General features: G+C 40.8%; 1 protein-coding gene across 1 annotated transcript in view; it reads right to left on the minus strand.

Moving 5' to 3' along the window:
- The window catches only part of HPGDS (hematopoietic prostaglandin D synthase), a 31,761-nt gene extending 14,684 nt beyond the window's left edge, over positions 1-17,077 (minus strand). Inside the window, exons 1-2 of the mRNA XM_009562752.2 lie at positions 16,920-17,077; positions 3,122-3,263 (exon numbers count right to left, since the gene is read on the minus strand). Of these exons, the coding sequence (XP_009561047.2) occupies positions 3,122-3,263; positions 16,920-17,015 (238 nt within the window). The 5' untranslated portion in view covers positions 17,016-17,077. The remainder of the gene's footprint in view (positions 1-3,121; positions 3,264-16,919) is intronic.
- Positions 17,078-17,796: the final 719 nt, after the last annotated feature.

The following is a 17,796-nucleotide window of genomic DNA, read 5'->3' on the forward strand; positions in this document are numbered from 1 at the left end:
CTTCAATATATAATTACTTAAATTAATTGGACAAATTTTAATGATTTTTGAGGGTTGCAAATTAAGTGGTGTGTGAAATCACTATTACATTAGCTGCCGTTACATCAAATGCAGCTGTAATCCCCATTATTATTGCTAAACACTTACCACCCTTTGGTTTTCACCAGGATAAGACTGACTGGAATTTGCTAATTTATTTCTTTTCTTTTTTGAAGTAGACTCAGTCCAGGCAAAATGGGGGAAAAAAAAAATCTTCATAAGAAGGATCCAAAACCAGAACATGAATGGCAGCAGTGTAGAAGATCTCTCAGCAGCGTGAACTATGCCTTTGTATGCACAATGGGTTGGATGGATCCCCTCATTCTGTATTTACTGTTGAACATAGCAGTATTTTAATTTCTTGGCAAGGATCCTGTTATCTGCTTTCCTGAGGATTGGTGCTCTTCAATTCCTGCCTCCGCAGAAGGAGCTGGAGCAGTATTTGAAAATTTATGATTGTAGTGAATGCAAATGGTTTGTTTTCCTTATGGCAAATGGTGCATCTCTGTGTTAAAACCCACAAACCCTACACAACCTAGTCCCTAGCTAGGAGACAACTAATTCTTGTGTTTCCATACCTTAGGGCAGCCTGGGGCAGCGAGTGTTGCTGTTGTTGAACAGTGTAAGGCTGTTCACTGCAAAACCTTGTTGCTACCTTTTATTCAGAGTTGTGCTGAATGATTTGCCTGTGGGAGATTACTTTGTCTGGAAATACCATGAGTAAGAATTGCTTCACAAAGGAGGAGGAGGTGGTAGTCATCAGTTAGTTGATATCCGTGCAATTTCCTTAGCAGCATTACATTGTTATGCATATAAACAAAATACCTTTATTCTTAATTTAGCTGACAAACCTCTCACCTTGCATATTGTCTGCAACGCAGATGCCACTGGTGGCGAATGCTACCTTTAGATTGGCAGAGATTCAGGAAGCCTTGCAAAATCAAACATTTAGCATCCTGGTATGAGATGTAGTAGCACTTTCAGATATGTATCCAACTATTTCTTTGCAGGTATATGTTTTCCTGGTCAATTATCATTCCAGTTCCCTTCCACTGACTGACTGACTGGGTGTCTACAGAAATCCAAAAAACCCCCAGGCCAGCATAAATTTTGCACAGATGATTTCACAAATCTGAGAACAGCAGCTCCCATGTTTTACTAAACTTCTTATCTGCTCTGGAATTTCATCTAGAGATCAGTCATAGTAGAGGCTGCTATGAAAGGCCATTAAACGGAGAAATGAAATATCTTAATTGACCCTGGGTAAACCTGCTAACAAATTTTCACATCACGGAAAGAGAAAAAATATATCCAAAGGTTAAGTGACTTAACCATCGTTTATTAATGCAGCAGATGCAGCCTACAAATTGTATGCCTTAAGACTTCTAGGGTACAGCTGCTGTTGTTGTTTTGGTGCTAATGGTGTTGCAACTAGGCATATACTGTAGTGGACAAGTACTGTACATATAGAGCTTCACTGGGAGATTCATGATGTGAGCACTGAAGAAAATTATGGGAAGGATTTTCCTGCGTTGTTTCTTGCACTGTCTTGTACGTGTGGGACATCGTCAATAAGCAAAGAGAGATGCAACGCCTTTACGTTGTCTGACAGATACGCTGTTATAACATCATGTCCTAGGATATGAATATCTTTGTAACTTGTAAGTCACTACTTATACTTCTACTTTGTCCTACTTAAAAATCAGTAAGCAAAACTCTTCATAGAATTGTATTTTGCTGATGTTCTCTGAATTTTGTTTCAGGACATAAGTGGGTGTGACACACATTCACATATGTACATGTGAATATGTGTGTAGTTTAGTACGGAAAAGGCCTAGGCAGGCTTTCCTTTGTTCATCTGAATTCTCGGTCTCACCTTTAGTTTCTACATCACTTCCCTGAGAACTGCAGTGCATGAGAAATAAGCTAAACCACATGGTCAACAGGCTTAAGTTCTTACAAAAAAAAGTTTCTGAAGTCAGTCATCCCTAACTGAAAATATCTCATTTCCCTGCTCCATTTACACTCCTCTCTGTGGGTTGTTAGCAGTGTTTTCTAGATTTGAGAACCACAGGTCGCTTCAGCTGCCACTTGGAGACCAGCAGTGTTTCAGTAGTATTTGTCATTCAAGTTGTTGTGAACATTGTGAAAAAGATCAAATATAACTGCACCTTGCAGGAATTTGGTAGCCTGCTGGCTGAGCTTATTAAATGGTATGAAAGCCTATCAAGAAACATCGCTTGATTAATAGAAAGCACTTGGTGAATTAGTTGTGCCTTTTCCCAAAACTAAAGGTGTTATTCTTCAATTTGGATGTGAAAAGGCGTAGCCTGCGTAGCAAAACACGGGCCAAATCCATGAAATGAAGACACTGCTATCTCTGATTTTATATCCCCAGTTTCCAAACTCAAGATCTGTTTTATTTGAACTAAGGCTGATTTGATGAACAGAAATAACAAGTGGGTCTAATAGCTGGAAAGAGGTTACTTTAACTCAAAAACATGAAATGGTTGGGATATAATAGCCTGCAGACTACTCCAAGAAGGGCTAGTAGGGCTTACTCTTAGGACCAGATATTTTCTAGTGCATCTTTTGATCCTTTTGATTTCTCTTTGCTATATCAACTGAATTGTTTTGTTTTATCTCATCACTTTACCTCTCTGAAGACTTTTCTGACTGCAAAAGGGTGTTCTTTTTGACACTAATTCAGTTTTCTAAAACCAGGGTGATGTCCCTGACATGGTCTTTGAGACCAAATCCTCCAAAAATCTGAGAAGATTAACATGCATTTGATTAGTTTTAGTCAGACAAAGGCTGAACTGAATTGATAAGGAGTAAAAGCCCAGCTGGATGATAAAAGGTAAATAATTTTAGATTGTCTGAAGATTTGGATCTGGATTTCTCTGAGAGTATCAAGAATAATATTTTGACTAGCAGGAAAAAAAAAAGTTCTCAGAAGCTTAATTAAAGCCGGGAATTAAATGTATTTCTGCTCATGAAACATACAGGTACGTCTTCAATCGTTTTTCTTTTTGACAGTATTCCTAGTAGAGCTTTAGATATAAGATGCCGTGCCACTTACTTGGTTTGATTTTGGGCCAGTCTGCTGCTTCTATCCTGTGGTCTTCATATTTCTTGCCTGAATAGGCAAAAATGTAACGGCTGATTTCTGCTCGTCCTCGCAGATTGAAGTATGTCAGCTTATACTGTGGCATGTTGGATTCCTGAAAGGGGGGACACAGTGTTGCTTTAGATATGGGTAACTCGACTCCTTTTTTACAGAAGTGCATCATATGCTTGGTTTTGAAACAGATGCTTGTACAACGCAAAGGACGTGTTACACTAAGCCATGATGTGTTGCACTTTGCAATCATTACATTAGTCACACCTTTTTGTTCTGCATTTCTCTGCCACAATATTCAGACGTAGACAATGACAGTTAAACTTACAGCTTCTCCTTGTGTCTCTCCAGAAAGATAGTCTGATTTTTTCAGACATACTAAAAACTTCCAGGTTTCATGTATTTTTCTTGTAACTCCAAACTCAGGCCATTTTTCTAAAGTGTTTTTCAGAGGGCAAATCTAAAATCATACATTGTAACAGAAGATAGCTGATGTCTTCAGCAGCAATTTTGTTCAAGTCTGTCCTGCTCAGTCTCTATTGGTTATGGGAGACCTTCAGCCAAGACTAATGAGAATTGGCAAACTACTGTGATTTTTCCCATTATTACTATAGTCGTGTAGGCAATCAACTCAAGGTATTTTAGAAAGAAAATTTGCTATGGAAACCAGTCTACACTCTTGTTTGGGGAAATAGTTGTCAAATTCTCAGTTTCTTGTACAGAAGCCAAAAGAAAACTTGAATTGACTTTATTAGGCTTCATTTGATTTTCTTTTTCTTCGGTTCTAGTTAGGAATCATGTAACAGGAAGTCTCTATTTGATTCTCAGTGTAACAGTCAACAATAGAAAATACCCATGAGTTAGATTGTACAGTCATCTTGCCTTTGAAAACATATGCTTGAGGGCAAATGTATCATCAGCTTTCACTTTAGAGGGAGAGTCTCAGAAACTAGGAAAGCTTGCACCTAACTCATGCTGAAAAGAGCAAACTGCCTTTGCCACTTTCTCCTCAAAAGCCAAAACATCTACGTTTTGTCCTCAGAGTGGCAAATGAGCACTCTGGAGGCTGCTTAATTTATTGTGATAGTTACCTGTTCCCCTTTAGCACACAGCATGGTCTGAAATGATTATTAGTAAATAGAGATTTTTAACAGCAGATGGACTGACAGAGAAGCTGGAGCAGAAATGGAGAGCTACAGGCAGAGATACCTACAAGTGCTTTAAAACAAAGTCACCACTACAATTTTTTTTTTAAGTCAAGTAAAATTTGTTTCTTTATGCTGGATAAAAGAAGCTGCAGGCAAAATTAGTTACATTTTAATGTGGTTAGTATAGTAGATGTGATAATTACCAGTAAATACCTTTGTCTGCTGCTTGGCAAAAGCATCTTGAAGACTACAGGTGTAACTTTCTTTCTTGGAACAGAGAAATTTTGAAAACTCCAAGTTTTTGCAGCATAATTTAGGTAAGTGGTAAAACTTTGCTACTCTGTTTTCAAATTCTGTGCCCAGTTTTATTACTTGTTATGCTTTAATGTGCTTATATAATATTATAATAATAATAATATTATTATACTTAATGCAAGATGAGTTTGGATTGTAAGTCTACAAAGTTAATGTAAAAACAGAGGATGAGATCGTAGCTTTTTTTTTCCCCATTTGTCCCAGCTTCTGATTTTGTGTGTTCATTTGAGACTGAGATATAGCATTTTTAAAAGAACATGTGTTATCTGATGTTCAAATTAGACATGACTTAGTGATTTGGGAATAAAAGGTGGGAGAAAAAACCCCATTTGATTCTTATTTTCCTGGTTTTTTAGAAGTAAGAAAATACTACTGACTCAATCTGCATTTGGAGAGGATATGACCTTTAAGATGCAAAACCCACTCTGTGTTCTCTTTTCTTTAGGGGTGTCCACAGAGCCTTTTTTGTAAACAGCAGTAGAAGTTTCAGTGCTGTGGACTTACTACACCACTCATACACGACTCCAGTATCTTGGCCACCTCCATCCTGCCTTAGAGGAAAGTAGTCCACAGATGGAAGGCACTTAAACACACAAGAATAGAAGATTTTAAGCTACAGTCATGAGGAAGGCAGTAGGCAGCTATATACAGAGCAGTGAAGAGCAGGAAATCAGTGAAGCGCAGCATTTCTAGTGGCAAATATCTTGAAAGAGTTTAATTCTTACTGTTGGGGAACTTTATATACAAAGACGTGTATAATCAAGAGTAGTGAGGTGATGTCAATAAAAGGGAATTTTGGATGAAGATCAGGAAGTCTTTCCGGCTGTTGTAGTAGATAGTGGAATATTTTGGTCCGTCAAGGAAGCAGTGGAAACTATTGTTTGAAATGTCTAAAGCAAAGCTAAACAAATTTCTACTAGATACACCATAAGGAGTAATCAAATATTTGCAGTGCTGATGCACATTCAGGCTTATGATTTTTTTTCCATCGATGAACAAAAAAACAGTCCTACAAGAAGTTTACGAAAAATACTTGACATTTTAAAGGCCTCAGTAGCTTTATTGTAAGCATATTTTTGTAAATATTTGTAGGTTTCATTTTTTATTTGTATTCATTGTGAAATGTCAGGAGTAGCACTTCCTAAACAATTACAGATGCGTTCCTAAATGAAAGAAATGGTGATGTTCAGAACAGCTTTTTGCCAAACACATGAATTAATTATTTTTTTTCCCTATCCTCCTTTACCTCATTTTCCTAGTGTGTATTGTAAAGGAATGGATCATGAGGAACAAATCGAAACCACTGTAAAAACATACAAAATTATTAAATGACTGAAATATGTCACTTATTAGGGGAAAAAGGCCAATTTGGGGTCTTCAAGTTTGTGCTTTTATTTTTAAGGAGGGGGCAGGAGAATCCTTAAAACTCTTTAAAATTGTTTCTCTGTCTTTAGGTATAGTCCTGGCTTCAAAATACTGGAAGATGTTGGTGGGAGGAAGACCTTAGTGCCCAGGTTTACAAACATTTAGCCACTTGCTCAATGCTATTAAAACTGTTCAGGTGAGTTCACTGCAAATTCAAGTGTGTATAAATGCAGGAAGGGGTTGATTTACTTCCACCAATAAACCTACCAACTAAGCAGTAGTTTTTCAATTTCTAAAGCAATGAATACATGGCCGGGACCCATGTGCACACCTGTCCTGCCCTGCATTGACAGAGCCTGTGGAAACTTCAGCCCCAGTTTTGTCACGTGCAACTTTGAAAGTAGTGAACTCAACTAGTGGGACTTCACTATTAAATTGGCTTTAATTCTTAGAAGTTGTTGACCTGCTTAGCTGATTTACTAGCTTTTCTCAGCAGCTTTCTTAAAGTCAGCTTAACTGGCTTTCACATACCTTTAAACAAAAGATTAGTGGATCTCATGATTAAATTCGGCTTTTGGAACCACTCAGTGACAAAGTCACACAGAAAATCTGAGAGGAGGTCAAATGTATGTAAAAGTGGCATCCCTCACATTACTCATGAGTGAAAATTCAGTTTGAAGTTACAATTATCTCAGGCATTTAAAGCCAGATCTCAAATAATTTAAGACTGTTAATGTCTTGAGTGAGACACTGTATTAACTGATGAATCTGAGATGCTTCTATTCCAGTTAAAGCAGGACTGAGTCATCAGTTCGAAAACTTCGAGCGACATTAGAGCCCAGGAAAGAATCAGTGGCATTCCTTGAGAACTAAAATTCTGAATATCTGATAGCAATAGTGCAGAAAAGAAAAAAGTGCTGGCACACTGGAAACTGTATGAACATACAGAAGAGATACAGAAGTAAACAGTCCTAATATCTGCAAGGTATGCAATACTTTTGCTTCTAAGGGATGACAGTGTTTATGTCCTAACTCTGTTTAAAAGTGTAAATCGCAAGCACACTGCCTACACTTTCTTTGCTCAAGATGAGTTTTGGGGGTATGCCTTGTGCAACCCTGAGCAGGCTGCCCTCTGCTAGCCAGGGAACAGTCCTGCAGGCCAAGCCTGAGCTTTTGCCCTTTGTAAGTAAACACTAAAGCTCTGCTGGACTTTGTAGAGAAATAGCGTTTCATCTCTGTTTTGGAAAATCCAGCCATCAAAGTAATAGAAAGAAATGTTTCTCAGGTTAGTAACAGACACCAAAAACTGGATGCAGGTACTCGGTATGCGAGTTCAGGGAAAAAAAGTGAAAACAAAAGGGAGGACTTAATTTCATTTTCTTGGATAAGCCTATTAATATTTGAAGGACCAGGCAGCAGAGAGCTTTTTTCCTGAGCTGGGGGTGGAGGGGAAGAAACCAGTTAAGTTGAGCTATTGGTTCACCTCCCCTGAAAGCCTGAAAAAGGACCTTGTGGTGCAAAGTCCCCTTTAATTGTACTTTGCACTGTGAGAAATTAAGGGTTTTCTTGCCTTAAGGTTTCATCATTGTTGGAGGATTTTAAAAAGCACAGCTGTTTCTTCCAGCAAGCAAGACTTGTAGGGTTAGGTTAAGATTAATTTGAGTATTTCTAAAAATCTGAGGATTGAGCTGTCTACCTGGAAAATATGATGCATTGCATTGTATGTATATTTATTTAACATGAGGAGTCTTCATTAGTATAGGAGTCACTTATGGAAAGCACCACAGCCAGCACCTGGCACAATGCTGCCTGGGTCATGAGCCTGCCAGAAAGGACAGTCTGGAGGTCCTGACTGCCTGGTGTCATCACCCTCGCTTGAATTGCAATCAGACAAATACTTGGCCCTTAAGATCATAGAATCATAGAATCACTAGGTTGGAAGGGACCCACTGGGTCTTAGAGTTCAACCATTCCTAACGCTCCCTAAACCATGCTCCTAAGCACCTCGTCCACCCGTCCCTTAAACGCCTCCAGGGAAGGTGACTCCACCCCCTCCCTGGGCAGCCTGTTCCAGTGCCCCATGACCCTTTCTGTGAAAAATTTCTTCCTGATGTCCAGCCTGAACCTCCCCTGGCAGAGCTTGAGGCCATTCCCTCCTGTCCTGTCCCCTGTCACTTGGGAGAAGAGGCCAGCTCCCTCCTCTCCACAACCTCCTTTCAGGTAGTTGTAGAGAGCAATAAGGTCTCCCCTCAGCCTCCTCTTCTCCAGGCTAAACAACCCCAGCTCTCTCAGCCCCTCCTCGTAAGACTTGTTCTCCAGCCCCCTCACCAGCTTTGTTGCTCTTCTCTGGACACGCTCCAGAGCCTCAACATCCTTCTTGTGGTGAGGGGCCCAGAACTGAACACAGTACTCAAGGTGCGGTCTCACCAGTGCCGAGTATAGAGGGAGAATCACCTCCCTGGACCTGCTGGTCACACCGTTTCTGATACAAGCCAAGATGCCATTGGCCTTCTTGGCCCCCTGGGCACACTGCTGGCTCATGTTCAGTCAGCTGTCAGTCAACACCCCCAGGTCCTTCTCCTCTAGGCAGCTTTCTAGCCAGACTTCTCCTAGTCTGTAGCACTGCATAGGGTTGTTGTGCCCCATGTGCAGGACCCGACATTTGGCCTTGTTAAACCTCATGCCATTGGCCTCAGCCCAGTGGTCCAGCCTGTTCAGATCCCTTTGCAGAGCCTCCCTATCCTCTAGCAGATCCACGCTTCCACCCAGCCTGGTGTCATCCACAAACTTGCTGAGGGTGCACTCAATTCCTTCATCCAGGTCATTGATAAAGACATTGAACAGAGCTGGACCCAGTACCGAGCCCTGAGGAACCCCACTTGTGACTGGCCTCCAGCTGGAGTTAACTCCATTGACCACCACTCTCTGGGCCCGGCCATCCAACCAGTTTTCAACCCAGGAGAGTGTGTGCCCATCCAGGCCAAAGGCAGACAGTTTCTGAAGCAGAATGCTGTGAGAAACTGTGTCAAAAGGCTTTACTGAAGTCCAAAGTCCTTGGGGAGCTCTGTTTCATTTCTCTGTGCTAATTCAACTTAGGGCTATCTTGGTGAACTCAGGGCCTGTCACTGGCCACTGGGAGAGTAGGCTGGACCTCAGGATCTGCTGGAAGAAAGCCAGTGCCTGCTGAAGGCCATGAGAAGGGAAGGTGTGCTGCCCAGTCTGAAGAGGAAGGTGAAAAAGCTCCTCCAAGGACTAGTGAGTGGCAGTTCAGTCAATAGATACCTCTGTTTATTTTGTTATAAGATTAAGTGGTTTGTAGTGTTGGAGTTGCTGGAACAGATACTATGCATTCCAATTTCATGATTTTATAACATGAAAGTAGAAAAATAAATCAGCTTCCACTCATGTAAACATACAGGTATCTTTCTGCCAAGAAGCATCTTGCTTTATGAAGTGTGAAACAGATTTTATTCTCTCTCTGAGCAATAATCTAGCCAAAGCTGAAAAGCTTGGTAGGTGTTCATCTTTCTTTTTGTTCTTAGTGCTGATTTTAAAGCAGTTGCTATTTCTTTACAAGGTGTTTCTGCCAAGTTGGCCTGGAAGTTACATGAGTAGGTTCGAAACAGATGCATACCCAACAACCTGATTTCGGTATCCGACTGGGGTGGAGGGAGTGGGCGCTTCAGTATCAGCCAATTCATATATTTACTCATATGTTTCTAGGATGGCCTAGACGTGCTATGCCACGTATACAGCTTGTAGTTCTTATAACCACTATCAGCTGAACATTTTCCATTAATGGTGACACTGGGGTTTCAGAAGGAAAACTATTCCTTCTCTTTCTTATTCCCTGTCACAGGGCCCAGTAGTGCTGATGTCAATTAGGAAACACAATCTAGAAAAGGAAAGGAGAGAAGCTGGCTGGCTCCATGGGTTTTTTTCTTTGTATATACAGACAAAAGAATTGTTACACATTAAATGGGAGTTTTTCTGTTATCTCATGAGTGATCTGTCCAAGTATGAAGCATGGATTTTTTTGTTCTGATCCTTAGGAGCTGGGGAGAATTGTGTTACTTTGTAGAGTACAAAGAAAAATTAGTAATCGGTAATGAGACTTGCTCTGCCTAATCTCACCTGAGAAATGCTGGGAACATTAAGTTCAGGTTTGCCTTTCTTTCTTATTGTCTTTCTCAGATATGTGAATTCCTTATCCCTGACTTTATAAAACGAAATTTGCAGTTTTAGCAAGATAGGAAAAATAAAAGATGTCTGTGTCTAGTATTTCTTCTTTTTTACTTAACCAGTCTCACAAAGGTCAGAAAAGTTTGGGGAAAAGCGTGCTTGGTTACCTTCTCCTGCTTAAGCAATACCAAAAAGGCAGGAGCCAGCTGGAAAGCAGCCTTGCCCTGGCTGCAGGGCACAGTTCAGCTCTCCTCTGGTTGCTGATCAAATCGCTTGCTGCAGAAATGCCTTATGTTTTTTCTTCTTGGACGAGACATTGCTCTCTCTAAAAGCTCTCTGTGTTTGTACTTTACGTCTAAATTAACAGCTGAAATTGCAGACAAAAATAGTGATGTATTGGCCCTTTTTGGAGAGAAAACAGTTTCATGCTGAGAAATTCATCCATGCCAGTAAGAATTAGCCATGGGGTGGGTGTTGGTCCCCTTCTGACTCCTTGGTCATGAGGAAGTTTGGCAATTCTGTCTGGTGAAGGCAAATAACTTTTGCCTTTCCCTGGAAAAAACTGGGAGGTACAGTAAGTATCTCATGTGATGTACTCCTTGAATAGGGAATATAGTGATTTTGGGATTTCCGTTAGGAAAGAGAATGGAAGAATCAGGATGGTCATCTCTTATTGCACAGTGAAAAAGAAAAACGTTCATTTTCTTTTCCTCAAGCATAAACTTCAGCTGCTTAACATGGAGTAAAAAATATTAGAGGCTTGAGAGGTATTTTCAGTCTTTGAAAACTAAAAATAGTAACAACTTGTTTGTTTTTGGTAATGGAAAACTGAAAATCTTCCAGGGGAAGATTTCCGCAATATTCTGTGTTTTAACAGAGGGAAAAGAAACAGAAAATGTGTAAATAATTCTATCTAATTCCTGTCAGCTCTTGGTCTGACATAAACTCTCTCTCTGAAAAACAGTGGTCTCTTCCTCCTCAACTCCAGTTATAGAAAACAAACATTTTAATTTGATCCCTTCTTTTTCTATGCCAAATGGCAATCTGTGCCTTGGAGAGAAAAGAGAAAAAAAAAATCTGCACACTCTTTTCTGTTTAATACACAAATCATCTGAAGTAAATGTTTATACAATTTGTAGGGTTGAGTTTTGAAATAACAAATTGGAAATGTAACGGTTGTGGCCTAATACTTCTTAGCATGATTCTGAAGATTAAATACGTGCACAGCTTAAAGCACATATGATTTTTTTAATGAGATTTTGCATGCCTTTGTGCAGTGTCTTCGTTATTTGCAACCTGTGGTGGAAATTAGCCTCCTAATGTGGGAAGAGTTTTTAAGGTGTTGCTGTGGGATTACTGAGGACTAGTACTGATATATGTTAAGCTGCCTGATGAGTAAAGCTCTGCTGTGTGAGTGAGGGCTTTTGAAAGGCTGATCTTTTACTGTGTGGGCTGTAGGAGAGCTTAAAGCAGTTATCTGTCCAAGGAAGCTTCAGGCTTGGTTTACTGATGTGGGAAATCAGAGCTCTAGAAAAGTCCTTCCAGATCGCAGGGGGAAAAAGCATCTCAGTGAAGGAGGAGGATTAGAAAAACACTTATTCTGAGAGATTTTTTTGGAGATGAGAGTCTGATGTGACTGGACAGTGAATGGGTGGGCACTGTCAAGACTGCTATGGAACACCAGGGTCCCCTGTGTTTCTTCAGGATGGCTTCATTGTTGCTGCTCTTCGTGTGACTGCCCCTCACACAGCTCCAGTCAAATATTTAAGATTTCAGACATTTGAAGTTCACCCCCTTCATCTTAACTGAAGTGAATGACGCATGTACAAGGAGGCAGAGAAGCAGTCACCAGCAGGGCTTTGCTGGGCTGCCTCAAGAGCCTGATGCTCCTTCTGCCTTCTGTGCTAGGATCTTCAGTTTGCAGCCTGAACATCTATGATGATTTTGCTTTCTGTCTGATCCTCAGCCTTTTGATTTGCAGGTACTTGGCCCCAGTTTTATGCAAATAACTTTTAAAATTGTTTTGTGCAGCCTCCCAAGCCGAAATGAACTTCAAACTAATACATTGCACACCTGAGACAGCGAAATACTAGTGAATAAAATGACAAGAGAAGAGATCTCAGGAAAGATGTGGACTAAGGAGTGGTTAGGATATTTCTCAGGAGAAACTATTTAAGGCTTCTTTTATTTCCTCATCAGATGTTTTAAGAATTCCCTGAAGCATATTGTGGTAGAGAATTCTTGCCAAATCTAGTCGTTCCTGCAAAAGTTATGCCTTGCATCTTGTCTCTGTAGTCTTCAGATAAACCAGCGCCCTCTCACAGTATCCCTACAAAGCAAAGAGCACAGCTGCGAGTCATGTTGCTGTGCACAAAGTGGTTTAGTCAGCTCTCCAAAGGCAGCTGTTGGTTTTGCCAGGATGATTTCATGTCTGTTTCCTCAACTTACAAGCTTGTCCAGCACAGTACATTGTCAACAACTGCTTTGGCAACCTAGCATCTTTCCTCTGGTGTGAAAAAATGAGCTTTTTCCCCTGTCCCAGCCACATGTACATGTTCGCATATATGTAAAAGGGGGAGTACAAACAGGAGCTCCTTCCCCCTGCTAATCTAAACTACCTTGCTCTTCGACTGTCACTTGTTGGCAATCTGCAGTACAACCTACCAAAACCAAACAAAATTACACTAGTGAAAGAAAAATAATTAGGTATTTTTTTCAGCACAATGTATGTTCCCTGTAGCAATTACAGTTGAGACCGGACAATTAACTCTGCAGAATTCTTCAGCACCACCCGCCAGCTCTCCTGGTCGTGAATTAATGGTAACCCACTCCGTCCTGGGGTGTCTGGCACGTACCACTCAGCCAGGAGGTACCAGTGCAATCAATGGGCTGGGGCACAGATTTTCAGATATTTTTAAATTGTTTTCACAGTCACAGCGAGCCTGAGGAGACCCAGGACCTTGTTAAAGCACTCTTTGGGCATTGCCAGTGTTCTTGAGAGAATCAGCACTGCCAAGTGTGGACTTTGATCTCTGAGCAGCACCTGGTCAGAAGCCTGGGGACCATCTCTATTTGGCTGTAAGTGGTAAACATCCAAGATCCTATGAGTTATGGTCATAAACTGCTTGGTATGTAAAACCTTAACCTATGTGTCCCTACACTTAAGAAGTAGGTACTTTCTGAGCAGCAGCTTGCAGATGATTTCACCGTTGTTTGTAGAAACACCAGGCAGACCCTGGCTCTAGAGCAGGCTATGGGTTCCCTGCTCTGCCCCAGAGTACCCTGCCACAAAATAATTTCTCTATTACCCAAAGCATACAGTTTCAGAGACTGGTGTCCCACATTTATTCTTTCCTGTTGTCAAACATCAACAAAAGTATGATTGTGAGACAGTTCAAATCATCTCTTCTGTATGCTTTTCTTTGTTCTTCTTTTCCCTTTACCATTCTACTTGACTGTAGGCTGGCAGATGTTACACCCATTTACATGAATGGCTGGAGGGAGGATGTGGGAAACTAAAAGCCTGTCAGTCTGACCTCAGCGCCATGGAAGATCATGGGACAAGTCACTTTGAGTGCTGTCACACAGCACAGGCAAGACAACTGGGTGATCAGACCCAGTCAACATGAGTTTATGAAAGGCAGGTCATGATAAATGAAGCTAAATCCAGCTGGAGGCTGGTCACAAGCGGTGTCCCCCAGGGCTTGGTGCTGGCTCCATTCCTGTTCAATATCTTTACTGATGACCTGGACAAGGCAATCGAGTGCACCCTTAGCAAGTTTGCAGACGACACTAAGCTGGGAGGAAGTGTCAGTCTGCTAAAGGGTAGAGAGGCTCTACAGAGGGATCTGAACAGGCTGGATCCGTGGGCTGAGGCTGATGGGATGAGGTTCAACAAGGCCAAGTGCAGAGTACTTCACTTGGGACACAACAACCCTGTGCAGTGCTACAGGCTTGGGGAAGAATGGCTAGAAAGCTGCCTGGAAGAGAAGGACCTGGGGGTGCTGGTTGACAGCCAACTGAACATGAGCCAGCAGTGTGCCCAGGTGGCCAAGAAGGCCAATGGTATCTTGGCTTGTATCAGAAACGGCGTGACAAGCAAGACCAGGGAAGTGATTCTGCCCCTGTACTCGGCACTGGTGAAGCCACACCTCAAAAACTGTGTTCTGTTCTGGGCCCCTCACTACAAGAAAGACATTGAGGTCTTGGAGAGTGTCCAGAGAAGGGCAAGAAGCTGGTGAAGGGGCTGCAGAACAAGTCTTACAAGGAGCAGCTGAGGGAACTGGTGTTGTTTAGCCTAGAGAAGAGGAGGCTGAGGGGAGACCGTATCACTGTCTGCAACTACATGAGAGGAGGTTGTAGAGAGGCAGGTATTGGTCTTTTTGCCCAAGTGATAGGTGATAGGATGAGATGGAATGGCCTCAAGATGCACCAGGGAGGTTCAGATTGGACATTAGGAAAAATTTCTTCACCAAAAGGGTTATCAACAGGGAGGTTGCCCTGGCTGCCCAGGGAGGTGATTGAGACACCATCCCTGGAAGTGTTTAAAAAACGGTAGATGAAGTGTTTAGGGATATGGTTTAGTAGTAGACAGGTACAGTTGGACTTGATGATCTCAAAAGTCTTTTTCAACCTAGGGATTCTGTGATTCTATGATCTGCTACCCAAACCCAAAACATAGATGTGTCTGTCTGGTATCGCTGAGTGTCCTTGTTTTGTCTCCTATCCCATTTCATGCTCATGCTTCTCAGAGTCCTTCCAACATTATTTTTATATTCTTCTAAAGAGGTGCAAAATTAGGCATTTCCTTTTTCCAGTTTTCATCATTGTAGCTTATTTTATGGGAATTCTAGCAACTGACTGCAGATAAGTGAGGTTCTTCAAAATCATAGCACTTAAAAATGCATATGTAGGATTTAGCAGATTTTTTCCCCCCCTTCTTCCTTGCCTCCTCCCTTCCTTGGACTAACAGGTAAAAGGGTGACAATTTCACCTGCTTGAGATTTGCAGTACATATGACACTTCGTCAGCTGCTGTGAATAAGCATAGCTTTTGGTGGCATGGCATGACACTCGCTAGTGCAAAACCAGTAATATATCAGTGGCTCCCAGGCAGTGCAATTACTTGGTGGTGGGATTTTGATTGAAGGTATTTTGAAAGTGAGCACCATCTTCAATTACTTCTGCTTTCTAACTGCTTAAAAGAAGGTTGTGTGTGGCAGATAGCAAGCAGAAATCTTAACAAACCATTAGAGCAGCAGACTATGTTAGTGGCACAGGAGTGTGCTGCACTAAATACAACTGGCTAACTTGCTTGTGTGTGCAGGAACCCAGAAGTCTAAGAATCACTTTGTATATATTTTCAGTTTAAAATGTGGAGAGCTTCAGTCTTATTTCTAACCAAAGAGATTTGATTGTGTGTCTCTGTATGTGTGCACCTGTATCAGGGAGTAATTCACACTATGTATGCATTTTAGGGAGAGGTGGATTCTGTTTCAGATTAAAGAAAAAAAAAGAATAAACAAAAGTGAACTTATAAAAGACCTCTGTGTCTAATTTATCTCTTTTTTTTTTCATTACAAAAATTGCAAGTTTTGAATATGAAAGTACCTGTGTTTACAAACAGTTCTAAGGAGTGTAGAAGTCCAGAAAAATATTTTATAGCTATGGCTTGTTTGCTTGGATAGTTTGAAATCAGCAGTGAATAAAGGTTGGCTTTTAACAGAGGAAGTGTGTGCAGAAGAATTATGCACAAGGGCAAATGATGGCAGTTAGAATGTAAAAAGAAAAAAATAAAGAAATGAAAAATCTGAGCAGCTATTCAAAGTATTATTTTGAAATAAAGGCAAAAATCAACAGAAAAAAATACCCTGTGAGTTTTGATAAAGAGAAAAAATAAAAAATGGAAGCAGATGCAGATTTTCCTCTTTAGAATAATGGTGGGAATTAGGACGAGAGTATGTTAATCCATTGAACCAGAAGACAGGAATTTGGAAAATGGACAGAACAGTGCAAAACATGACCTAGAGGAATTGTTGTCGCTGCTTAATGTTCATATAATTCTTCTCTCATTAGCCTAGATTTGTTTTGTTTATGTAATTGAATGCATACAAGTCAGCCTTTACATCTAATAGAATATTGCTTTGAAACGTTTTTTCACTTACTGAAAACTCCCTGCAGAATTCCAGGAGCACCAACTTTTTGCCACTGTGCTGCTAAGGTTGGTTTTTCTTTGGAAATTGTCAATTTGCTATGTACCCTGGTCATCAAAGTACCTCAGTACAGATAGCATTAGGCACTGGTGAGAAACAGGGGTTTGCTGTAACAACAGGCTAGTGATCTGCCCTTTTGCCTCTAGATAAGCAGTTCAGAATTTCTGAAGTGTGATTGTAGCAGTGCGTGTGATTGTACAGATATCTTGAGTACAGCAGGCGGTTTAAAGATGACTGCAAGCAGCAAAGAAGGTATATAGGTGGGGTACTTGAGTTACACTTGCAGCTACTGTAGAGCTCATGGTTATCCCTCGCTACACCAGCAGAACTAGTCAGAGACTCGTGTTGAATAAATCTAACAGAACTCTAAAAATTAAAAACTCTCTGTACTTGCTCCACATGTAGCACTATTTGAGTCTAACCCCGACACAGATGGTGTAACAGCAGCCCTAGGGAGGGCAGAATAGGATTAGAAGAAGAAATGGGAAAAAGAGAGAAGCCAGACTATGGCAGTAAGCAAAGCTGAAACTGAACTCACTCTGATGCAGCGAAACGTAGTCCCTTCTTCAGTGCACAGGAGTCCCTCTGAGTGCCGTCCTAGTGGAAAAGGCTTACATATACTGTTTATTAACATGCAAACCACTCCCCGTGACTAGCATGCCAGCTTGACTCACGCCACTCACACACAGGCACACACACAGCAAATGCATCATTCCCTTGGATAGCAAGCAAGCTTTGTGACTTTTTGCGAATTGCATCCTGTAGGTTTTCAGCTCGAGTTCAAAGGTGAGAAATTCTTTAAAGTGCCATTCAAAAAACATAATAGTAATAAAATATACACTGAAGAGCCAAGTCAGATGATGTGGGTTTTTAAAATGTAAAAAGTGTGGGACAAACCAATAAACATGTCTTAGTTTATTTTTAACTAATGTGAAGCTTTACAGCATCTGATCTAATTATAGAACAATATCTTAAATATCCTGCAAGCTCATTAAAACAGAGGAGCCAGAAATAAAAAGAAACAAAAAAACCCACCTAACTTCCAAGCCATTTGCATAAAGAACAAAGTGATTCTTTTTTATTTTTTTTTAATTTTGTCAGTGAAGAATCGAAAAGAAGTTTTGAGCAAGCTGTGTCCATGAGTAATGCAAAGGAGTAGTTGGCGGTCTATGACATTACTGTTTCTTATCTCTTTTGGATGTTGAGGTTTTTTGTTTCTTTTTTCTTTTTCCAATTTGTTTGTACTTTGACCTTAACAAAGGTCGAATTTGCTTTCCTTTTTGTGTATGACCAGAAAGCGCAAATGTTGCAGCAAATATTTCTTATGCTAAAGGGTTAGATCTGATGTGTACCACAGAACTCTGCTTTGAAGTCTCATGCATTTTGTATAAATAAATAGCTGTGGGTGTTCCTCA

The sequence above is a fragment of the Cuculus canorus genome, chromosome 4 (assembly GCF_017976375.1).
Source record: "Cuculus canorus isolate bCucCan1 chromosome 4, bCucCan1.pri, whole genome shotgun sequence".
Lineage (NCBI taxonomy): Eukaryota > Metazoa > Chordata > Aves > Cuculiformes > Cuculidae > Cuculus > Cuculus canorus.